At 46.8% G+C, this 24,704-nt stretch overlaps 1 protein-coding gene and 1 pseudogene across 3 annotated transcripts; one reads left to right on the top strand and one right to left on the bottom strand.

Annotated features, from left to right (window-relative positions):
• Positions 1 to 1,676: 1,676 nt before the first annotated feature.
• anapc15 (anaphase promoting complex subunit 15) lies at positions 1,677 to 15,440 on the top strand. 3 transcript variants are annotated; one of them, XM_080198007.1, is made up of 5 exons: positions 1,677 to 1,737; positions 3,611 to 3,731; positions 7,980 to 8,039; positions 12,248 to 12,385; positions 14,517 to 15,440. In XM_080198007.1, the coding sequence occupies exons 2-5, from the start codon at positions 3,612 to 3,614 to the stop codon at positions 14,562 to 14,564; spliced, it is 366 nt and encodes a 121-aa protein (XP_080054133.1). In that variant the 5' UTR covers positions 1,677 to 1,737; position 3,611; the 3' UTR covers positions 14,565 to 15,440. The 3 variants fall into 3 exon arrangements, with proteins under 3 accessions (XP_080054133.1, XP_080054131.1, XP_080054132.1); XM_080198005.1 differs by having other exon boundaries at positions 12,245 to 12,385; XM_080198006.1 differs by lacking the exon at positions 1,677 to 1,737 and adding an exon at positions 1,876 to 1,983 and having other exon boundaries at positions 12,245 to 12,385.
• LOC145349475 (large ribosomal subunit protein eL24 pseudogene) lies at positions 12,656 to 13,131 on the bottom strand (annotated as a pseudogene).
• Positions 15,441 to 24,704: the final 9,264 nt, after the last annotated feature.

Below are 24,704 nucleotides of genomic sequence, written 5' to 3'. Positions count from 1 at the left end.
AGCAGACACATGAGACTGCCACCACCTGGAGGTACCCCTCCAAGCCACTCACCATCCTGATCTGGAAGTATATCACCGTTTCTTCACTGTCACTGGGTCAAAATCCTGGAACTTCTTCCTTAACAGCACTGTGTTGCATCTACACCACAGGGAGTGCAGCATTTCAAGAAGGCGGCTCAAGGGGCAATTAGGGATGGGCAATACATGTTGACCTAGTCAGTGATGCCCATGTCCCACAAAATGAGTTCAAAGAAAGGGTGGGGGCTGGACTTTTGGGGAAGGTTTAGAGAGAAAGAGATGTTTGGGTCAAGGGGATTTTGGAGGGGGCAGAGATGGGAGAGGCAGGTGGAGAAAGAGAGAGGAAGGGCAGTGAGGATGCAGTGGAAGGGAAACTGGGTCGGGAGAGTGTAAGGAATAGGTTAGGGGAAACTGGGATGGAGAGGAATAGGGTTGCCAACTCTGGCTGGATTCTACCTTGCCTGGTCAGACAGGTAGTCTTTAAAAGAGTGTCTCCATTACTTTAAATATTTATTATAGAATACTACTATATTATTTAGCAATTGGAGATACAAATTGAAGCAGCAGTAGACCATTCAGCCCTTCGAGCCTGTTCCGCCATTCATTTTGATCATGGCTGATCATCAAATTCAATATCCTGATCCCCTTTCCCCCCATATCCCTCGTTCCCTTTAGCCCCAAGAGGTATATCTAATTTCTTCTTGAAATCAAATAACATTTTTCCATTATTTTTTGAAGGAAAGTGTTGAGAGAAAATGAAGTGTGTGTACAACTATTGATGTTGTACCCTGTTTGGTATTTCTTGCTCCCTGGGGTGGCACGGTGGTTGTTAGCACTGCTGCCTCACAGCACCAGAGACGCAGGTTCATTTCCCAGCTTGCGTCATTGTGTGTGTGGAGACTGCACATTCTCCCCATGTCTGAGTGGGTTTCATGATGTGGAGATGCCGGCATACTTTAACCTGGTGTTGTGAGACTCGTTACTCAGTGGGTTTCCTCCGGGTGCGCCGGTTTGCTACCACAGCCCGAAATACGCGCTGGTTCAGGTGCATTGGCCGTGCTAAATTCTCCCTCAGTGTGACCCAAACAGGCGCCGGCGAGTAGGGGGATTTTCACAGTAACTTCATTGCAGTGTGAATGTAAGCCTACTGGTGACACCAGTAAGTAAACTTCTGCATGTTGTTCTGGCTGAACCCAGGGTGATGCTGGAGAGTTGGAACCCAAGTGGAGGAGGGAGGGAGGGAGGGAATGGAGGAGAATGAGGGGTTTGGAGGAGAGAGAGTTGGAGGAGGGTAGGGCGGTATTGGAGAGGGAATTGGAAGAGGGTGAGGTTGTGTTGAAGGGAGGTGGGTGGTGGGGGGGAGTGGGGGGTTGGGCGGGTGGGGGTGGTGAGGTGGGGTGAGGTGGTTGGTTGGGGGGGTGGGTGGGGTGGGGTTGGGGGTGGGGGGGGTGTGGGTGGTGGGGGGGGTGTGGGTGGTGGGGGTGGGGGGGTGGGGGGGTTGGAGGGTGGGTGGGGGGTGTGGGTGGGGGGAGGTCTGTCGGCTTTCCCAGTTTTGGGGCCTCCACTTTTTGGGTCCAAATCCACCCGGACACTCAGAAGCGCCGCACTCGGATACCGGAAGCGGAACCTTCCTGTGGCCCCGCTGGCGGCAGGGGGGAGGGCTTCCGGCGGCGGACCGACTTCCGGCAGCCGCGCAAGTGGGCGGGAAAGCAGCGCCAAGTAATAACGGCCGGTGGGGGGGGGGTAACGGGGCGGGGGGGAGTGCTGACAAGGGCCTACATCCTCTCCCCCCACTCTCCTCTCCCTCGCACACATTCCCCTCTCCCCCGCCCTCCCTCGCCCCCTCATCGCCGATCCCCCCCACCTTCTCCTCTCCCGCCGTCCCCTCCCCCCACCGTGTTTCTGGCTCCTCCTGGTGGTTACAGCCTCTAAGTGCAGCCTCTGCCCAGCTGGCCCAGACACAAGGTGTGGAGATACCGGTGTTGGACTGGGGTAAACACAGTAAGAAGTCTCACAACACCAGGTTAAAATCCAACAGGTTTATTTGGTACCAAACGCCACTAGCCTTCAGGGCGTTCGCTGCTCCTTCGTCAGGTGAGTGGGAGTTCTGTTCACAAACAGGGTATACAAAGACACAAACTCAATTTACAAAATAGTGGTTGGAATGCGAGTCTTTACAGGTAATCAAGTCTTAAAGGTACAGACAATGTGAGTGGAGAGATGGTTAAACACAGTGTATTGTCTCGAGCCAGGACAGTTAGTGAGATTTTGCAAGTCCAGGGAAGTTGTGAGGGTTACAGATAGTGTGACATGGACCCAAGATCCCGGTTGAGGCCGTCCTCACGTGTGCGGAACTTGGCTATCAGTTTCTGCTCAATGACTCTTGTTGTGTGTCGTGAAGGCTGCCTTGGAGAATGCTTATCTGAAGATCAGAGGTTGAATACCCATGACCGCTGAAATGTTCCCCAACAGGAAGAGAACACCCTTGTCTGGTGATTGTCGAGCGGTCTTCACGACACATAACAACGCAGAGTTGCTGAGCTGAGACTGATAGCCAAGTTCCACATACATGAGGACAGCCTCAACCAGGATCTTGGGTTCATGTCACACTATCTGTAACCCCCACTACTTGCCTGGGCTTGCTCAATCTCACTAATTGTCCTGTCTGGAGACAATACACATCTCTTTAACCTGTGCTTAACCCTCTCTCCGCTCACATTGTCTGTACCTTTAAAACTTGATTACCTGTAAAGACATGTATTTCAACTATTATTTTGTAAATTGAGTTTGTGTCTTTATATGCCCTGTTTGTGAACTGAAATCCCACTTAACTGATGAAGGAGCAGTGCTCTGAAAGCTAATGGCTTGTGCTACCAAATAAACCTGTTGCATTTTAACCTAGTGTTGTGAGACTTCTTATCAAAATCAAGGGGCAGAAAGCCTCCTGTGTTACATGAAGAGCCAGGGTTGCCATTCTGACCATAGTGCCAGGGAGCCAGGCTCAATTGCCAGCTTGGGGTGACTGAGTTTGCACATTCTCCCCATATTTGCATGGGTTACCTCCAGGTGCTCCAGTTTCCTCCCACAGTCCATAGATGTGCAGATTAGGTGGATTGGCCATGCTAATTTGTCCCTTAATGTCAAGGGGATTAGCGGGGTAAATACGTGGGGTTATGTGGATAGGGCTTGGGTGATATTGTCAGAGCAGGCTCGATGGGCTGAATGGCCTCCTGCGCTGTAGGGATTTTACGACCCATGATTATTTCTGCTGCAAAACCTGTGGGAAGGATCGCAGGAAATGGAGGAGGCCATTCAGCATGTTCCCCCAGACTGTGTCCCCATATCCCTGAAAATCATTGGTTAATAAAAACCTATCATGAGTGCTCGGACGGCTGACGCTCTGACCTGACTGCATTAAGACTGGTTATTGGAATGACCAAATTGAAACCATGATGTCGCAGAGCCCTTGAGGGGGCAACATAAAAATGTGCAAAGCTCACACATCGGCAGTGCTAGTCACTGTCCAAACAGAAGTCCAGAAAACGCTCACTTTTCTCGATTCCTAACTGAAAGTTATTTTACATCTTTTCAGGATGTCAACACTTTTTCCCTCACTCTTTCCCCGAGTGACAGAGTCGCTGTGGTTTAACCTGGATCGACCATGTGTGGATGAAAATGAACTTCAACAACAGGAGAATCAGCATCAGGCTTGGGTCAGTGTGTTTTTTTTTTATAATTCATTTGTGGGACGTGGGAGTCGCTGGCTCAGCCAGTACCTATTGCCCATCCGAAATGAGCAGGCAGTGGTGGTGAATCACTTTCTTGAACAGTCCATGTGGTGTAGGTACACTCAGTCAGAAATCTCACAACACCAGGTTAAAGTCCAACAGGTTTATTTGGTAGTAAACGCCACTAGCTTTTGGAGCGCTGCTCCTTCGTCAGGTGAGTGGGGAGTTCTGATCACAAACAGGGCATGTGAAGGCACACACAGTTTACTGAATACTGATCAGATGCGAATCTTTACAAGTCTTAAAGGTGCAGACAATGTGAGTGGAGATAACATTAAGCACAGGTTAAAGAGATGTGTATTGTCTCCACACAGGACAGTAAGTGAGATGTTGCAAGCCTAGGCAAGTCGTGGGGGTTACAGAACCCAAGATCCCGGTTGAGGCCGTCCTCACGTGTGCGGAACTTGGCTATCAGTTTCTGCTCAGCGGCTCTGCGATGTTGTGTGTCGTGAAGGCCGCCTTGGAGAACACTGACCTGAAGATCAGAGGCTGAATGCCCGTGACCACTGAAGTGTTCCCCAACAGGAAGGGAACACCCACAGTGCTATTAGGGAAGGAGTTCTAGGATTTTGACCCAGTGAGTGAAGGTCCAGCAATATATTTCCAACTCAGGATGGTGAGTGGCTTGGAGAGGAACCTCCAGGTGGTGGTTTTCCCAGGTATCTTCTGCTCCTGATAAAAACAAATTACTGCAGATGCTGGAATCTGAAACCAAAAGAAAATGCTGGCGAATCTCGGCAGGTCTGGCAGCATCTGTAAGGAGAGAAAAGAGCTGACGTTTTGAGTCCAGATGACCCTTCGTCAAAACTAAAAGGCACTGAAAAATGGGAGATATTTATACTGCAGGGTGAGGGAATGAAAGATGAGTCATAGCCACAGAAACCACGGGAGAAGCTGTGAATAGCTGTCCACAGAGAGAATCAGGGTGTGAATGACCAAATGGCAGAGAAAATTCTCTGCTGTTTGGCCATTCTCACTTGTCCATCTAGATGGAAGTGTCATGGGCTTGGAAGATTCTGTCTAGGAAGCTTGGTGAATTGCTGCAGTGCATCTGGTAGAATCATAGAATCCTACAGTGCAGAAGGAGGCCATTCGGCCCATCGAGTTTGCGCTGACAACAATCCCACCCCAGCCCTATCTCTGTAACCCCACATATTTATCCTGTTAATCCTCCTTACACTAAGGGGCAATTTATCACAGCCAATCAACCTAACCTGTACATCTCTGGACTGTGGGAGGAAACCGGAGCACCTGGAGGAAACCCATGCAGACACGGGGAGAATGTGCAAACTCCGTACAGACAGTGACCCAAGCCGGGAATTGAACCTGGGTCCCTGCCGCTGTGAGGCAGCAGTGCCAATCACTGTGCCGTCCCTGTTAATCACAACAGCAGCAAGACTGACAACGTGTTCCGGTGTTTGTGGAGAGCTGTGGAAGGTTTGAAAGTCATAAAGAGTGCGAGAGAGAGAAAGGCAAATTTCCTTTTCAATCAATATCACAGAATTGTGCAGCAGCGAAGGAGGCCATTCAGCCCATCATGACTGGGCTGCCTCTTTGAAAAGAATCGATCCAATTCGCCTGGCTTCCCCCACAGCTCTGCAAGTGAGTTTTGTCTCTGACAGTCTTTACCCAATCCCCCTTCTGAAAGTTATTATTGAATCTGCTTCCACTGTCCTTTCAGAATGTGCCTTCCAGATCACATCACTGCGTGACATTGCAAAATAGTCTCACTTCCCCCTCTGGGTTCCTTTACTGATTGTCTTCAATCTGTGTTCCTCTGGTTCCCCACCCTCTTTGCCACTGGAAACACGTTCTCTTTACTTACTCCATCCAGAGCTCCTCCCCCATTATTCTGAACAGCTCAGTTAAACACCCCCCCATTCCCCTGTCTTTCATTACTCTGCTCTGAGGAGACCAATCCCAGTCTCTCCGCATTATCTGGAGTCTCTCTAGGTAAAGAGAATGGCACATTTCCACATCAGAACTTTAGAACAATTTTTTAGAAATATCGTTATTTTGCCTTCTTGAGGACACAGTAAAGGCCATTTAACTCTACGATGTGGAGATACCAGCATTGGACTGGGGTAAACACAGTAAGAAGTCTCACAACACCAGGTTAAAGTCCAACAGGTTTATTTGGCAGTACAAGCCCTCGGAGTCCCAAGCTCCCCCAACCGTGAATGAGGACTTGTGTTCACAAACAGGGCATTTACAGACACACTCAATTTAAAAGATAATGGTTGGAATGCAAGTCTTAATTAATTAAGATTCACATTCCAACCATTATCTTGTCCACCAGGTACACAGTACACACTCTTATGATTCGGCCAGCGTTGGTAGATGATACACACGGCTGTCACTATGTTTTGGTGGTGGAGAGAGCGAATGTTGGTGAGTTGGAAGCCAGTCAAACAGGCTGATTTTCCTGGATGGTGTGAAACTGATTGATTGAGCATTATTTTAGCTGCACTCATCCAGCTGAGTGGAGAATATTCTGTTACAATTATTATGGCACTGAAGAAGGCCATAATTCTTTGAGGACATTACATGTGCAGTGGACAATGGGGAACCTGTGGATGTGGTGTATCTGGATTTCCAGAAGGCATTTGACAAGGTGCCGCACCAAAGACTGCTACCTAAGATTATGGGTAATGTATTAGCATGGATCGAGGATTGGTTAACAAATGGAAAGCAAAGAGTGGGGGTAAATGGGTGTATTTCTGGTTGGCAATTAGTGACTAGTGGTGTGCCTCAGGGATCAGTGTTAGGACTGCAATTGTTCACGATTTACAGAGATGATTTGGAGCTGGGGACCAAGTGTAGTGTGTCAAAATTCACAGATAACACTAAGATGAGTGGAAGAGCAAAGTGTGCAGAGGTGCTGAAAGTCAGCAAAGCGATATAGATAGTCTAAGTGAGTGGGAGAGGGTCTGGCAGATGGAGTACAATGTTGGTAAATGTGAGGTCATCCATTTTGGTAGGAATAACAGCAAAATGGACTACTATTTAAATGGTAAAAAATTGCAGCATGCTGCTGTGCAGTGAAAACTGGGTATCCTTGTGCAGGAATCACAAGGAGTTGGTTTGCAGGTGCAGCAGGTAATTAAGAAGGCAAATGGAATTTTGTCCTTCATTGCCAGAGGGATGGAGTTTAAAAACAGCGAGGTTATGTTGCAGCTGTATAAGGTGCAGGTGAGGCCAGACCTGGAGTACTGTGTACAGTTTTAGTCTTACTTGAGAAAGGACATACTGGCACTGGAGGGAGTGCAGAGGAGATTCACTAGGTTGATTCCGGAGTTGAGAGGGTTGGCTTATGAGAAGAGACTGAGGAGACTGGGGATTCATTTTGGTGGGAAGAACATGGAGAGATAGTATCAAATAAAGAATACAATTCTTAAGGGGACAGGAGCCTGGGCGTATATGTCCATGAGTCATTGAAAGTGGTAGGACCAGTTGAGAGAGCAGTTAATAAAGCATCCCTGGGCTTTATTATTTATTAATAGGAGCACAGTGTACATGTACAAGGAGCTTATGCTGAACTTTGGCCTCCAAAAGAATTCACAAGAATAGTTCCAGCGATGAGGAACTTCAGTTACGAAGTTAGATTGGAGAAGTTTGTGACTATCTTTCTTGGAGAATAGAAGTTTGAGAGGAGATTTGATAGTCAAAGTCAAGAGGTTGGAGCAGAGCAGCTGTGGAGAAATGAGACCCATTTGTGAAAGGATCAGGAATGAAATGGCACAGATTTAAAGTAATTCACAAAGGAAGCAAAAGCAACATGAGCAATAGTTTCCTCCCACAACGAGTCGTTCGGGTTTGGAATGCGCTGATGAGTGTGGTGGAGGCAGGTTCACTTGAGGCTTTCAAAAGATATTAAACTGTTATCTGAAAAGGAAGAATGTGGAGGGTTACAGGGAGAAGGAGGGAGAATGGCACTCGGTAAAATGCTCATGCAGAGCTGGTGCTGAATTGATGGGCCAAATGGCCTCCCACACTGTCGCCTTTCCTGGATTCTAACAGTCAGAGAGATTGAGGTCAGATGTTGGGGGAGCTCAGGAGTTTGTTGTTAATGGGGCTGAGTGAGCTCCATTTTTGGAATGTACGTCTTCTCGGCTGTGAGATTATGATTTTCTTTCTTTCTCTCTCTCTCCCTCCCTGCTGTTCTGTGTGCAGCTGCAGAGTATTGCTGAGAAGAACAATAATTTAGCCCCGATTGGAAAGCCAGCCTCAGAGGTGAGTGTCTGACTGGATCCTGGATCTTTGTAACACGCACTGCTGTTAGAGTCAGTGAGATCTTTTTATGTAATGAGTTTGGGGAGGTGCTGGTTACAAGAAGAGCAGAGACCCAGGAAAAGGAGTTGGTCATTTCAGAACGATTCAAGGAATTTATTTCCTGCTAAGTGTTGTGAATTTTGGAATTCTGTATCCCAGAGGATTGTGGATGTTGAATATATCCAACACCGAGCAAATACAGTGATCAATAGATTTTGGAGTTGAGGGAATTAAGCAAAGTGCGAAGAGGGCTGAAAGTGGAGTTGAGGTCAGTCATGATCTTAGCGAATAATGAATGGGGCGGCACAGTGGTTAGCATAACTGCTTCATAGTTCCAGGGACCTTGGTTCGATTCCTGGCTTGGGTCATTATCTGTGTGGAGTCTGCATGTCCTCCCCATGTCTGCGTGGGTTTCCCCTGGGTGCTCCAGTTTCCTCCCACACTCCATAAGACATATTGGTTAGGGTGCATTGGCCGTGCTGAATTCTCCCTCAGTGTACCCGAACAGGTGCTGGAGTGTGGCGACTTGGGGATTTTTGCAGTAACTTCATTGCAGTGTTAATGTAAGCCTATTTGTGACACGAATAAATAAACTTTAAACAAATCCAAGGACTTGTGGGAGGGAGTTTTTTTTAACTTTCACATGATGTGGGTGTCATTGGAAAGGCCTAACATTTGTTCGCTGTCTCTAATTGCCCTGGAACTGAGTAGCTCCCTCGGCTGTTTCAGAGAGCAGTGGGTCTGGAGTCATGTGTAGGCCAGAACCGGCAAGAATGGCAGATTTCCTTCCCTAAAAGATATTAGTGAACCAGTTGGGTTTTTACAATGGTTTCAGCATTACTGAGACTACTTTTTCCATTCCAGATTTATTAATTGAATTTAAGTTCCACCAGTTGCCATGGTGGGATTTGAACTCATGTCCCCAGAGCATTAACCTGAGCTGTTGGATGACTAGTCCATTGACGTGACCACTGCATCATCATCTCCAATGTTATTGACCCCAGTTGGGCCTCCTCTGTTTGGTGCTGGTGGGCTACAGTTCAAGCAGGGAATCAAAGTTGCTGTGGTAACATAAACATTGTAGTCTGGAGCTCTGGATGGTGATGGTAGAGGCTCCAACATTCTTCCTATCACACAACTGAGGAGGAATCCCTCCCTTACCACCCACCATTGCCGCATTTTGGAAGGACAAGCAGGCTGAAAATCAACCTGTTTGGTCACATTGTGAACACCCCTTCCTTGGCCATCAAGTCCTGGACTGGGACTTGAAATTTTGGGACTGAATTTTTGAATCAGAGGCCGGGACACTACCCACTGATCAACAAGACCTACCACAGAGTTCCACAGAGTTGCCTTTAATCGGAGGAGAATCTTTCAGAAACAGTTCTCTGTCTGCAAAGTTTCAGTGATAATTGAATCAAACTTATTCAAGGAGCATGCTGATTTTCTTGGACATTGCTGGCTAGGCCAGCGTTTAACCATAGAACCCTACAGTGCAGAAAGAGGCCCTTTGGCCCATCGAATCTGCACCGCACACAATCCCACCCAGGCCTTACCCCAATATCCCTACATATTACTGAGACTACTTTTTCCATTCCAGATTTATTAATTGAATTTAAGTTCCACCAGTTACCATGGTGGGATTTGAACTCATGTCCCCAGAGCATTAACCTGAGCTGTTGGATGACTAGTCCATTGACGTGACCACTGCATCACCATCTCCAATGTTATTGACCTCTAACCTACGCAGCCGTGGACACTAAGGGGCAATTTCTTAGCAAGGCCAATCAACCTAATCCGCACATCTTTGGACTGTGGGAGGAAACCGGAGTACCTGGAGGAAACCCACGCAGACACTAGGAGAATGTGCAAACTCCACACAGATGGTGACCCGAGCCAGGAATCGAATCCAGGACCCTGGAGCTGTGAAGCAGCAGTGCTAACCACTGTGCTACCATGCCGCCCCAATTTATTTCCCGTCCCTTACGGAATGATGCAATGGAAAGGGTACAGAAGAGATTTACCAGGATGTTGCCTGGTTTGGAGGATATGGACTATGAAGAAAGGTTGAACAAACTTGGATTGTTTTCATTGGAGCATTGAAGGATGAGGGGGGATCTGATAGAGGTTTACACGATTATGACAGGCTTGGGTAGAGTGGAGAGTCAGAGTCTTTTTCCACAGGGTTGAATGATTAATTACTCGGGGGCAGAGGTTGAGAGTGAGGGGAAAAAGTTTAAAAGAGGTGTAAGGGGCAAGCTTTTCACACACAGGGGATGGTGACTGCCTGAACATGCTGCCGGAGGAGGTGGTGGAAGCAAATTCTATAACAATGTTCAAGAGGCATCTGGATAGATCCAAGAATAGGCAGGAAATAGAGGAATATGGACAATATAGAGGCAAGGAAATATTAGATTAGAGAGGCATCTGTTTTGGCACAGGCTTAGTGGACCGAAGGGCCTGTTCCTAATCTAATTACCCACTGTTCTTTGATCTAATTACCCTCAAGAAGGTGGTCCTGAGCCACTGCCTTGAGCTGCAGTCCCTGAGCTGTCGGTACACCCACTGTGCTGATACAGAGAGAATTCCAGGATTTTAACCCAGCGACATCGAAGCAACTGGTGCTTCACAAGAGGTTATTACAGAAGGTCAGGGGGCATGGAGTTAGGGGGTAGGGTGTTAGCGTGGATAGGGGATTGGCTGTCAAATAGGAGGCAGAGAGTGGGGGTCAGTGGGTGCTATTTGGATTGGCGGTTGGTGACTCGTGGAGTGCCCCAGGGGTCGGTACTGGGGCCTCAGCTATTTACCATTTATATAGATGATCTGGAGGAGGAAACCGAATGTATGGTGTCAAAATTTGCTGATGACACCAAGTTTGGTGGAACGGCAAATTGTGTGGAGGGTGTGGAGAGTCTGCAGAGGGATCTAGATAGGCTGGGCGAATGGGCCAGGAACTGGTAAATGGAATTTAATGTTGGCAAATGTGAAGTTGTCCACTTTGGTAGGAATAATGGTAGGAAGGACTATTACTTACATGGCGAAAAACTGCAGCATGCGACGGTGAAGAGGGACCTCGGGGTCCTTGTGCATGAGTCGCAAAAACCCAGCCTGCAGGTGCAGCAGGTGGTCAGGAAGGCGAATGGGATGCTGGCCTTCGTAGCGAGGGGGATTGAATATAAAAGTAGGGAGGTCTCGCTGCAGCTGTATAGGGCACTGGTGAGGCCGCAGCTGGAATACTGTGTGCAGTTTTGGCCGCCGCACTTATGCAAGGATATCTTGGCCTTGGAGGGAGTGCAGAGGAGGCTTACTAGGCTGATACCGGAGTTGAGGGGGTTGAATTATGAGGAGAGGCTGAATAAACTAGGCTTGTACTTGTTAGAGTTTAGAAGAATGAGGGGAGATCTCATTGAGACATATAAGATGATGAATGGGATGGATAGGATAGAGGTGGAGAGGCTCTTCCCGCTCAGAAAGGACAGCAGGACTAGAGGGCACAGCCTCAAGATAAAGGGGGCGTGGTTTAGAACAGAGTTGAGGAGGAACTTCTTCACTCAAAGGGTGGTGAATCTCTGGAATTCTCTGCCCGTTGAAGTGGTGGAGGCTGCCTCGCTAAATATATTTAAGACGTGGGTTGATAGGTTTTTGATAGGCAAGGGGATTAAGGGTTATGGGGAGAGGGCGGGAATGTGGAACTGAGACACGACAGATCAGCCATGATCTTATTGAATGGTGGGGCAGGCTCGAAGGGCTAGATGGCCTACTCCTGCTCCTATTTCTTATGTTCTTATGTTCTTATAACTGGGATATATTTGCAAGTCAGGATGGTGAGTGACTTGGTGGGGAACCTCCAGGTGGTGGTGTTCCGATGTGTCTGCTGCCCTTGTCCCCCTGGGTGACAAAACTGAAAATTTCAAGCCTGAGATTGCTTGATTTTTATAAGAGAATGAAATTAAGAGCGAAGATGGATAAATGCAGCAGTTAAAATGTAGATCAGCTGTGATTTAATTGAATGTTGGAACAGGCTTAAGGGCTCAAGTGGCCTCCTTATGTTCCTATATGAAGTGTTTTTAGGTATTTCAGAGGATTAAGTATAAATCTTGAATGTGTCGAGTGAAATGATGTGATCAGGTCTCTTTTGTTTAATGGTCTGTTGGGGTTACTCACAGCAGAACTATGATGATGAGGAAGAGGAGGATGATGAAGATGATGAGGACAGCGAAGAAGACTCTGAGGAAGATGAAGACATGCAGGACATGGATGAGATGAATGATTACAATGAGTCACCTGATGATGGAGAGATAAATGAGGTGAGTGCTGTAACGGCTGGGGATAACTGAGTACAGTGAGGTACGATTGCCATCTTTTCCTTTACAGAGTTGCTCATACCCTGCTGGAGAAATTATCTATCGACAAGGCCACGGCATTAAGTTTGTCACAAGTGAGTCACCTGATAAATTGGGTACGCAGTGAGGTTGGCAGAGAGGTTTGGCAAGTGAGAGGTTTGGAGAGATTTGGGGGGAGAGAGGGGTAAGTATTTTGTTTTTAAATCACTAAATTTTATTCGGGTTTTATTTAAGTCAACTATTAACAGTATTCAGTGTTTTCCCGCCCACAAGTGGAGCCTGAGAATTCATTGACTTAGCAAACTGCTGTTTGGGTGCTACCTTCTGAGCAGCCTTAGCTGTGGCTGCACTGACTTACATTGTGGCAGCTTTGGCCTTCTTAGCCTCCTTGGCAATCCTGATTGCTTATTCACATTGAGGCTTCTCATTCCTCTTACCCATAACCTCAGCAAGAGAGGCACCAGTAATACCCATTGGAACGTCACTGCTCAAGGAGAACGCTGTTAGTGAGCCTCTTAAGATTGCCCTTTTTCGTGTTTGACCCTGTACAGGTTAGCCCAGTCAATCGAGAAAGGGTCTCTCGTGGAGAGGAAGGCTGATTTTCATTTTGAGTTCAGAAACTGGAAAACCTTTCCATCAATTCTGGCATAGTGCTTCCCATGAGCCGGGTATATTTTATACATAGTGAAACTGCACAGTCCAACCTTCATCCCAACAGCAAAGATTGGGTAGAGAGGGGAGAGATTTAGGAAGGGAATACCAGAGCTTGGTGCTCAGGCAGTTGAAGGCTTGGCCACAAATGGTGGAGTGAAATAAAATGTGCAAATGGGCCATTAACCACCTGAACATTTTGTTCTCATGTGGATCAAAATGTGGAATTGGGTGGATGGATGATCAAGTCCATTGTTTAGAAGTAGATGGATTGAGATAAGGTCCAGGTCAGCTGTGATCTGATTGAATGAGTGAAGGAACAGGAGACTGAACGATCTCCTGTTCCCACGTGGAAGTGCTTTCAGAGTCAGTGTAAATGGGGTGGCTTGCTGGCACAGTATTTAGCACTGCTGCAACGCAGTGCCAGGGACGCAGGTTTGATTTCTGATTTGGGTCAGTGTCTGTATGGAGTTTGCACGTTCTCCCCGTGTCTGTGTGTGTTTCTGCTGGGTGCTCCAGTTTGCTCCCACCGTCCAAAGATGTGCAGGTTAGGTGCATTGGTCATGCTAAATTCTCCCTCGGTGTACCTGAACAGATGCCAGAGTGTGGCAATTAGGGGATTTTCACAGTAGCTTCATTGCAGTGTAAATGTAAGCCTACTTGTGACACTAATAAATAAAATAAATAAGAAAGTTTCTCTGTTAAACCTGCAATTGTCTGGGTGGAATCAAAATGATTATTTCAAAATAAGATTCGCAGTACAGTCAAGCTTTTTATTATTCGTTCGTGGGATGTAGGCATTGCTGACAAGGCCAGCGTTTGTTGTCCATCTCTAATTGCCCTTGAGAAAGTGGTGGTGAACTAAGTTCTTGATCCGCTGCAGTCCATAGGGTATAGGCACACCCACAGCACTGTTAGAGAGGAGTTCCAGGATTTTGACCCAGTGACAGTAAAGGAATGGTGATAAATTTCGAAGTCAGGATGATGAGTGCTTGGAGGTGGTGGTGACCTCATCCTTCACCATGCAGCATAGCGATTAGCATTGCTGCCTCACATTGCCAGGGACCTGGGTTTGATTCCGGCATTGGGTAACTGCCTGTGTGGAGTTTGCACGTTCTCCCCGTGTCTGCGTGGGTTTCCTCCCATACTCCAAAGATGCGCGAGTTAGGTGCACTGGCCATGCTAAATTACATTAACCCTGGTGTTAGGTGGACGAGCTAGGGTAAAGAGGTGGGGTTGAGGGATGTGGGTTTGTGGTCAGTGCAGACTTGATGGGCCAAATGGCCTGTTTCTGCACTGTAGAGATTCTGTGATTCTAGATGAGAGTGGTCCCGGTTTGGAAGGTGCATTGAAGGAGGCCTGGAGAGTTGCTGAGGTGCAGAGTCTTTATATATTCTTATCTTAGGATATGGCAGTAAATCTTTGAACCTTTTGTTCCCTGTAGATCGACATGGAGGGTGCAGAGCAGGATCAAGACCAGTGGATGATCTAACAGGCCTGAGAATCTGTCCATCTTCAGATCCAGGGATGGTGTGAAATTCTATTCTGCATCATTGAATTTAGGATCGAGACACACATGTGGCAAGCGATGGGTCTGACTCGGAAGCCCCCACCCCCTGCACTGCCCCAACCCCACATACCAACTTCCTTTGTGTGCACAGTGAGTGAGATCTGAACTCTGAATTGGTGACAAACTGTCTTGTACACTGGAATAAGAGGAAGCTGTTCAACCCTCGAGACTGTGACACCATTCAATTAGGTCATGGCTGATTTGCATGATTTTTGAGATTTTCGATTGAGCCACTCCCTCTACAATCTTAACAATGTTTTCTAGGACAGAAAGTTCCAGATTTCCACAGCAGTGTTGGCGAAGCAGCGTTGTGTTGTCTCGTCACTGTGTTTTAGAATGTCCTGTCTTATCGTTTGTGGATTTGAGGAGTATTTCGAGCCTGCAGATTACGGCGATGAGTTTCCAACCTTGGCTTTGCAGTCAGGTGGAAGGCTCAAACATACATTCTGTAGGAGATAGAATGGATGGGCCATTCGGCCCACTGGGCATGCTGGTGTTATCTCCACAAAAGCCTTCTTCCATCCTTCCTTCCATCTCGCCCTATGAGCATGTCCTTCGAGTCCTTGTCCTCTGCTGAGTCAATCTAGCTCCCCCTCAGTGCATCGCTGCCCTTCACCTCAACCACATCCTGTCTTAGTGAGTATCACATTCTAAACTGCGAATAGAATCTCCTCTTAGTCAAACAAAAGTCCTCAACCGGGCTTCATGCTCCACGCAACAGTGTTGTATTTCCTACCTCTCCTGTATTATTGGCTGGGAAGATTTCTGGTGAACTGTAAATAAAATGTTTTCATTTAAGGTCCAGTCCAATGTTGTCCTGTTGTGTATATTTTATATTTACCCATATAAATTGTTCGTATCAATGACTCCCAGGGCACAAATGGCAGACGTTAGCAACAGAGTAAAGTTCCCTCTACACTGTCCCCCATCAAATGCTCCCAGGACAGGTACAGCATGGGGTTAGATACAGAGTAAAGCTCCCTCTACACTGTCCCCATCAAACACTCCCTAACCCGTGCTGTACCTGCCCTGGGAGTGTTTGATGGGGACAGTGTAGAGGAGCTTTACTCTGTATCTAACCCCGTGCTGTACCTGTCCTGGGAGTGTTTGATGGGGGACAGTGTAGAGGGAGCTTTACTCTGTATCTAACCCCGTGCTGTACCTGTCCTGGGAGTGTTTGATGGGGGACAGTGTAGAGGGAGCTTTACTCTGTATCTAACCCCGTGCTGTACCTGTCCTGGGAGTGTTTGATGGGGGGACAGTGTAGAGGGAGCTTTACTCTGTATCTAACCCCGTGCTGTACCTGTCCTGGGAGTGTTTGATGGGGACAGTGTAGAGGGAGCTTTACTCTGTACCTAACCCCATGCTGTACCTGTCCTGGTACAGAGTAAAGCTCCCTCTACACTGTCGCCATCAAACACTCCCAGAACAGATACAGCACAGGGTTAGATACAGAGTAAAGGTACCTCTATATCATCTGGACTCATGTTGATTGCTACTTATGTTACATTTTATTCATGCTTCAATAAAATTGACAGTTTAATCCTGATAATAGAACTTTCTGTGCATGCAGTCCTGGCCAAGCCGGTTACAACTTCCACTCAAGTCCTTTTCTTCCCTTTTCTCTGCATGAAGAAGTGAATTGATGTTGAGATTGAGGAGCTGCCTTTCATAAACCCTGATGTGGAGATGCCAGTGTTGGACTGGGGTAAACACAATAAGAAGTCTCACAACACCAGGTTAAAGTCCAACAGGTTTATTTGGTAGCAAACACCACTAGCTTTCGGGGCTTTGCCCCTTTGTCAGGTGAGTGGGGAGTTCACCTGATGAAGGGGCAAAGCTCCGAAAGCTAGTGGCGTTTGCTATGAAATAAACCTGTTAGACTTTAACCTGGTGTTGTGAGACTTCTTACAGTGTTTCATAAACCCTTGCAGTTTGTATTATGTTAGGAAGGAAGTCAGTACTGCCAGTTTGGCACTGCCAGGGACAGACCCTCTATAACCCCACTGCGGGGAGTTCCCTCGTCTGTGCTTGTGCCTGTGTCTGCAGTGGGTTGTGAATTTGAGAATGGGTGTCTAAAGATTGTGGGATGCAGATGCCCGAATGCCAGCGGAGGGGAGATTTGGGTCACCCTGTTGCTTGTCTAGCGTGGGAGGGAAGAGGAGCGTGTTCCCCATGTCCACCAGGGATTCAGTCCTTTAAAAGCAGCTCCCTGATTTCTGAATCCCAGCTTTGTTGGTGAGTTTTGCCTCCGCGCCCCCAGTTGGTAGCGTGATCCTTGCCAGCACTCTGAAATTGTGTGGAGTGCTATTTGACCTGGCTAGAAAAGGCAGCTGTGAAGCCAACGAGTTTCACACAGCTTTTCTCGCCTGATTCAGCACTCTGTGAAATCTTGGGAAAATTAATAAGAACATAAGAAATAGGAGCAGGAGTAGGCCATCTAGCCCTTCGAGCCTGCCCCGCCATTCAATAAGATCATGGCTGATCTGTCGCTGCTCAGTTCCACTTTCCCGCCCACTCCCCATAACCCTTAATCCCCTCTCTTATCAAAAACCCATCAACCCGCGTCTTAAAAATATTTAGCGAGGCAGCCTCCACCACTTCAACGGGCAGAGAATTCCAGAGATTCACCACCCTTTGAGTGAAGAAGTTCCTCCTCAACTCCGTTCTAAACCGCCCCCCTTTTATCTTGAGGCTGTGCCCCCTAGTCCTACTGTCTTTTTTGAGCGGGAAGAGTCTCTCCACCTCTATCCTATCCATCCCATTCATCATCTTATACGTCTCAATGAGATCTCCCCTCATTCTTCTAAACTCTAACGAGTACAAGCCCAGTTTATTCAGCCTCTCCTCATAGCTCAACCCCCTCAACTCCGGTATCAGCCTAGTAAACCTCCTCTGCAGTCCCTCCAAGGCCAAAATATCTTTGCGCAGGTGCGGCGCCCAAAACTGCACACAGTACTCCAGCTGCGGTCTCACCAATGCCCTATACAGCTGCAGCAAGACCTCCCTACTTTTATATTCAATCCCCCTCACTATGAAGGCCAGCATCCCATTCGCCTTCCTGACCACCTGCTGCACCTGCAAGCTGGGTTTTTGCGGCTCATGCACAAGGACCCTGAGGTCCCTCTGCACCGTCGCCTGCTGCAGTTTTTCGCCCCGTAAGTAATAGTCCTTCCTACCATTCTTCCTACCAAAGTGGACCACCTCACACTTGCCAACATTAAATTGAATTTGCCATTTCCTGGCCCATTCGCCCAGCCTATCTAGATCCTTCTGCAGACTCTCCACACCCTCCGCACAATTTGCCGTTCCCCCAATCTTGGTGTCATCAGCAAATTTCGACACCCTACACTCGGTTCCCTCCTCCAGATCATCTATATAAATGGTAAAAAGCTGAGGCCCCAGCACCGACCCCTGGGGCACTCCACTAGTCACCATCCGCCAATCCGAATAGCACCCGTTGACCCCCACTCTCTGCCTCCTATTTGACAACCAATCCTCTATCCATGCTAACACCCTACCCCCAACTCCATGTCCCTTGATCTTCTGCAATAACCTCTTGTGAGGTACTTTGTCAAACGCCTTCTGAAAATCTAGAAAGACCACATCCAGCGGCTCTCCTCTATCCACCGCCCTAGACACATCCTCATAGAACTCCAGTAAATTTGTCAGACACGACTTCCCTTTAACGAAACCGTGCTGCGTCTGCTCTGTCAAGCAATTCCCTTCAAGATGCCTCGCAATTTCCTCCTTAATGACAGATTCTAACATTTTACCTACCACAGACGTTAAACTGACCGGCCTATAATTCCCCGCCTTTTGCCTGGCACCCTTCTTAAACAACGGCGTAACATTTGCCGTTTTCCAATCATCCGGCACTTCCCCAGAATCCAGCGACGTCTGGAAAATAACCACCAAGGCATCCACTATCACCTCCGCCATTTCCTTCAGAACCCTCGGATGCATTCCATCCGGTCCTGGAGACTTGTCCACAATCAGCCCCCTCCAGTCTGTCGAGCACCGCCTCTCTAGTAACAGTAATGTCATTAAGACCCTCCAATCCTACCACCTTTCCATCGCTAACACCCGGCAAATTATTCACGTCCTCCTCCGTGAAGACAGAAACAAAAAAGTTATTCAATACCTTAGCCATATCCCCATCCCCTACCACTAGGTCCCCTTTCTCATCCTCTAAAGGACCAACATTCACCCTAGCCAGCCTCTTCCTTTTTATATATTTATAAAAACTCTTGCTATCCTTTTTTATATTAAGCGCTAGCCCAGCTTCATAGTTTCTCCTACCCTTCTTTATCAACTTCTTTGTCAATCTTTGTTGACATTTAAACCTCTCCCAATCCTCTTCTCGCCCACTACTCTTAGCTACTCTAAAGTCCTCCGCTTTTAGTTTAACACTTTCCTTCACCTCCTTCGTTATCCACGGCTTATTACCTCTCCTCCTGCTATCCTTTTTGACCATCGGAATAAATTTACACCCTCAGTCTCTCTCATGACAGATTTCGGACTTCACCTTCAAAGACCTAACCTGGGAATTATCTCCAAACATCGCTCTAACCAAGGGCTGCAGGGTGGCACAGTGGTTAGCACTGCTGCCTCATAGTGCCAAGGACCCGGCTTCAATTCCCAGCTTGAGTCACAGTGCAAGTTCTCTCCGTGTCTGCGTGGGTTTCCTCCGGTTTCCTCCCACAGTCCGAAAGACATGCTGGTTAGGCACGTTGGCCATGCTAAATTCTCCCTCGGTGTACCCGAATAGGCACTAGAGAATGGTGACTAGAGGATTTTCACAGTAACTTCATTGCAGTGTTAAGGTAAGCCTACTTGTGACTAATAAATAAAGTTTAAAATTTAAACTCAAATTACTTCAACAATGACCTACCTCTCAGGCTCTCAGTCTGATTTCCTGAAACCTATGTGACTTTTGTCAGAAGTTTTGGCTGGCTGACAGTATATATTTCTGGTGCTGTGGGTCTTTTTCTGATAGGTTGTATATAACTGAAGTTCTGCAGGGTCTGTACTGGGGCCTCAAGTCTTTACAATTTATACTAGTTATAGGGGAAGTATCCCCTTCAGATCAGCCATGATGTTATTGAATGGCGGGGCAGGCTCGAAGGGCTAGATGGCCTACTCCTGCTCCTATTTCTTATGTTCTTAAGTGATAGCCGAGTGCTACTATCACGAGATTATTAATCCAAAAACTCAGCTAATGTTCTGGGGACCCGGGTTTGAATCTTGTGACGGTAGTTTGTGGAATTTGAATTGAGTAAAAAAAATCTGGAATTAAGAATCTACTGATGACCATTGAAACCATTCTGGTTGACTCTTAAATGACCTCCAGCAACTAGGGACGGACAGTAAATGCTGGACAGCCAGTAACACCCATGTCCCCTGAATGAATGAAAAAATGATTTAGATGAGGGGAGCAAAGTCATAGCAGCTAAATTTGCAGATAATACACAAATGTAGGTAGGAAGAGAGTGAAATTTGCTCTAGCTGATGATTGCCGTTTAAAAAGAGGAAAACATGTTTTTGAATCAATTCAGCGAGAATGGAAAAGATTCAGAAAGGAGAAGCAGAAACTAAAAGTTCCTTGAGACCCTGAGACAACTCTAATAAGAATGAAGCATTTGCAGCACTAACAGTCTCATCCTGTGTTGCATCGAATATTCTGTTCCACACAAGTTTTATTTTTAATTCAGTCACAGGATGTGACAATTACTGGCAACGTCAACATTTATTACATACTCCAAATTTCTCTTGAACTGAGTGTCTTGCTCAGCCATTTCAAAGAACAAAGAACAAAGAACAACCCAGCACGGGAAACAGGCCCTTCGGCCCAACGAGCCCGCGCCGCCACATCGCCCTACACCTATTCTACCCTGCATGTCTACGAATGGGACCCTACTCAGTCAGATTCAGGGAAGAAATAGTGTCAATTTGGTGGAAACCAATTAGCCTAAGAGCACATCTTTGGGGTGTGGGAGGAAACCGGAGCGCCCGGAGGAAACCCACGCAACCACAGGGAGAATGCGCAAACTCCCGCAGACACAGGCCCAAATCCATGTATCTGCACAGCTAGCAGTGCTAGTCACTGAGCTGTTGTGGAGCCCGTCTATCGGTCCAGGATCAAGCACACACACCGACATGAAGTACTAGGCCACTCCTGGACTTCCAAGAGCAGCCCACGCACAACCCGCCGTGTGCATGCCCCTCGCTTGACACGAGGTGGACCTCCACCTGTGGAATAAAGACAAAACATATTAGTTATACAGCCTGCCCTTCCGGTGTCTCCCGAGGTTTAACCCTATTTAATAGCCCCTACCATATCCCTCCATTCCCGTTTCACTCATATGCCTATCTAACTGCATCTTAAACGAGTTCAGCGGGGCAGTTCAGAGCCAAACACATTGCTGTGGGTCTGGAGTCACGTGTAGGCCAAACCAGGTAAGGATGGCAGATTTCCTTCCCTAAAGGATATCAGTGAACCAGATGGGTTTTTCCAACAATTGACAATGGTTTCATCGTCACCATTACTGAGACTAGGGTTCAATTCTAGATTGAGTTGGTTTGATTTATTATTGTCACATGTTGGTATACAGTGAGAAGTATTGTTTCTTGCACGCTATACAGACGAAACATACCATTCATAGAGTATGTGGAGAGAAGGAAAGGAGAAGGTGCGGAATGTAGTGTTATAGTCATTGTGAGAGTGTAGAGAAAGATCAGCTGAACATAATCAGAAGTCTGATGGCAGCAGGGAACAAGCTGTTCTGAATCCATTGGTACGTGGCCTTAGGCTTTTGTCTCTTTTTCCCAACAGAAGAAGTTGGAAGGGAGTATACCCAGGCTAGGTGGGGTCCTTGATTATGCTGGCTGCTTTGCCAAGGCAGCTGGAAATGTAAATGGAATCAATGGATGGGAGGTTGGTTTGCGTGATGGACTGGTCTACATTCATGACCTTTTGTAGTTTCTTGCCACATTGGCTAGGGCAGGAGCCATTGTATTTCTTAATTGTATTTAAATTTTCCAAGAATTCTCCAGAACTGTGTACAGTTCTGAATCACCCTATTATCGAACAAATATTATTAAACACAAAAGAGTGCAGAAAAGATTTATGAGGATGCTACCGGGACTTGATGGTTTGAGGCTGGATAGACTGGGACTGTTTTCTCTGGAACCTTGCAGGCTTAGGGTTGACCTTGTTAAGGTTTATAAAACAATGAGGGGTATAGATCAGCTAGATAGTCAACATCTTTTCCCAAAAGTATGGGAGTCTAAAACTAGAAGGCACAGGTTTAAAGTGAGAGGTGCAAAAGGTCCAGGGGCAATTTTTTCACACAGAGGGTGTGAATGAGGTAGTGTAGAGGCAGGTACCATTTTGTCTTTTAAGAAGTATTTAGATAGTTACAAGATTGTTATAGAGGGATATGGGCCAAACGTGGGCAATTGCCACCAGTGCCCCACAGAGCTTTGTCCTCAGCCCTTTACTATACTCCTTATACACCTATGTCTGTGCTGCCAAATTCCTCTCCAACTCAATTTTCAACTTTGCTGATGACACCACTGTAGTGGGTCGAATCTCAAACAATGATGAGACAGAGTACAGGAGTGAGCTGGAAAATCTGGTGAACTGGTGCCGCAACAATAATCTCTCCCTCAATGTCAACAAAATGAAGAAGATTGTCATCGACTTCAGGAAGTGTAAAGGAGAACATGTCCCTGTCTACATCAACGGGAATGAAGTAGAAATAGTCAAAAGCTTCAAGTTTTTAGGTGTCCAGGTCACCAACAACCTGTCCTGGTCCCCCATGTCAACACTATAGCTAAGAAAGCCCCACCAACGCCTCTACTTTCTCAGAAGACTAAGGAAATTTGCCATGTCAGCTACGACTCTCACCAACTTTTACAGATGCACCATAGAAAACATTCTTTCTGGTTGTATCACAGCTTGGTATGGGCTCCTGCTCTGCCCAAGACCGCAAGGAACCACAAAAGGTTGTGAATGTAGCCCAATCCATCACGCAAACCAGCGGATGGTAGCAGGGAGAAAGCTGCTCTTGAGTCGATTGGTACGAGGCCTCAGATTTTTGTATCTTTTTCCTGACGGAAGAGGGTGGATAAGAGAGTGCCCGGGGTGCGTGAGGTCCTTAATTATGCCGGCTGCTTTGCTGAGGCAGTGGGAAGTGTAGACAGAGTCAACGGATGGGAGTCTGATCTGATAAGCTGGCAAAGGAAACATCCTTTATCCCTGGCCTGAGTGCAGGCCCCTCATGCCCAGATGACTCACCACATCAGGATCCCAACTCTACCAGCGCCCCAGAGATATGTATCTGAATTGGTGTCCTGGTGTGTCAGATGTTTATCGGTGCTTTACCCCTCTGGGGGTTCCTATCAATGGGGAGGCAATAGTCTCAGACGTCTGGAAGCAGGATTAGGAACATATTGTGAAGGAGTTTGGAAGCAAGATGTCCTAAGTCATGTAGACAGCAGCTGATTTCTCATGCAAGATAGTAGAGTGAGGTGGAGATGGGGGAATAAGGTGGGAACATATTGTCACCGTGAATATTCTCGGTAACTTGAGACAATCTCTTCCAAAGGACTCCAGTGTTATATATTGAAGTGGTTGCATGATTGCTTTAACAGCCAGTCATATGATTTGTTGGGGATGTTATTGGGGTGTTTCACACCATCAAATCATGCAACCACTTAAGTATGTAGCATCAAGGGATTTGCAGGGCTATGGGGGATAGAACAAGGTGGTATGGGACTAATTGGGTACTTCTTTCAAAGAGCCAGGGCATGCATATTGGGCCAAATGGCCCCCTTAAATGCTCTAGAGTCCTATGATGCTTTGTGCAAAGAAATCTGCTCACAAACTATAGCAAAAAAAGACTTTGTGGGATTCTGATAGTTGCTATTTTAAGTTGGAATATTCTCAAACAGAGCTTCAGTTCAACTGCAGGGTTTGATTATTTAAATCCAAGGTTCTTCTGCCCATTTAAAAATAAGATGCAGCAATACGAGTTAAGATAACTCTTTTTCAAAAGTATCTTAACAGAGGAGAGAAGGGAAGTTCCACACTCATGCAGAATAGAAACAGTGTGTGTAATAACCTGGAAAAAGCTGCTAACCTTCCCCTGCCCAGCCAGCTTTTCCATTACAATGTTCTAGCACTAACGTTTAGAGTTGAGATTGGGTTACTCCAGGAACATCTGCTGGATTTGTTCTCTTCTGAGCTGTTTTGTAAGTCCTAAGGTGAATGATGTGGTGAGTATCCTTCTTGTAGGGCCTGGAGTCTCCAGGGATTGAAGATCAGATTCCAAGACATGACTGTGTGTGACTCTGGTGAAAAATCATTGGGGCAGCAAAAAAAGATGTTTTCTCTGTCACTTTCTTTGAACATTTTTCTTTATCAGATATAAAAATATTGAATATGGTGGGGGTGTACAGGTGGGAAAGGCTGTTTGACTGATAGCCAAGCATCATTTTATTATATAATGAGTTTTTTCACTTTCCAATTGACGTAGGAAGGCAGCACGTCACAAGGTTGGATGAGTTGGCCAAGGAATGTATGGAGTGTTCAGCAGAAGTGTAGACGGAGTCAATGGCTACGAGGCTGGTTTGAGTGATGGACTGGGCTTCGTTCATGGCCCTTTGTAGTTTCTTGCGGTCTTGGGCAGAGCAGGAACCATACCAACTGTGATGCAATCAGAAAAAATGCTTTCTATGGTGCATCTGTAAAGGTTAGTGAGAATCATAGCTGACATGTCAAACTTCCTTAGTCTCCTGAGAAAGTAGAGGTGTTGGTGAGCTTTCTTAACTATAGTATCGCTATGAAGGGACCAGGACAGGTTGATGGTGATCTAAACACCTAAAACCCTGAAGCCCTCGACTATTTCTTGTTCATCCCCATTGATATAGACAGGGATATGTTCTCCTCTATGCTTCCTGAAGTCGATAACTATTTCCTTTGTTTTGTTGATATTGAAGGAGAGATTATTGTTGTTGCACCAGTTCACCAGATTCCCTATCTCATTCCTGTATTCT

This window comes from Carcharhinus amblyrhynchos, chromosome 10, assembly GCF_965287045.1.
Source record: "Carcharhinus amblyrhynchos chromosome 10, sCarAmb.v2.hapA, whole genome shotgun sequence".
In the NCBI taxonomy this organism is placed as follows: domain Eukaryota; kingdom Metazoa; phylum Chordata; class Chondrichthyes; order Carcharhiniformes; family Carcharhinidae; genus Carcharhinus; species Carcharhinus amblyrhynchos.
This window is presented reverse-complemented; position numbering and strand designations above follow the sequence as displayed.

What these genes read in the sequence shown, in the direction of transcription:
- anapc15 (XM_080198005.1), top strand. Translation starts at nt 3,612, where the DNA reads ATGTCAACACTTTTTCCCTCACTCTTTCCCCGAGTGACAGAGTCGCTG. An exon ending in AGAATCAGCATCAGGCTTGG is followed by an intron (nt 3,732 to 7,979) that starts GTCAGTGTGTTT and finishes TTCTGTGTGCAG; the next exon opens with CTGCAGAGTATTGCTGAGAA. An exon ending in ATGATGGAGAGATAAATGAG is followed by an intron (nt 12,386 to 14,516) that starts GTGAGTGCTGTA and finishes TGTTCCCTGTAG; the next exon opens with ATCGACATGGAGGGTGCAGA.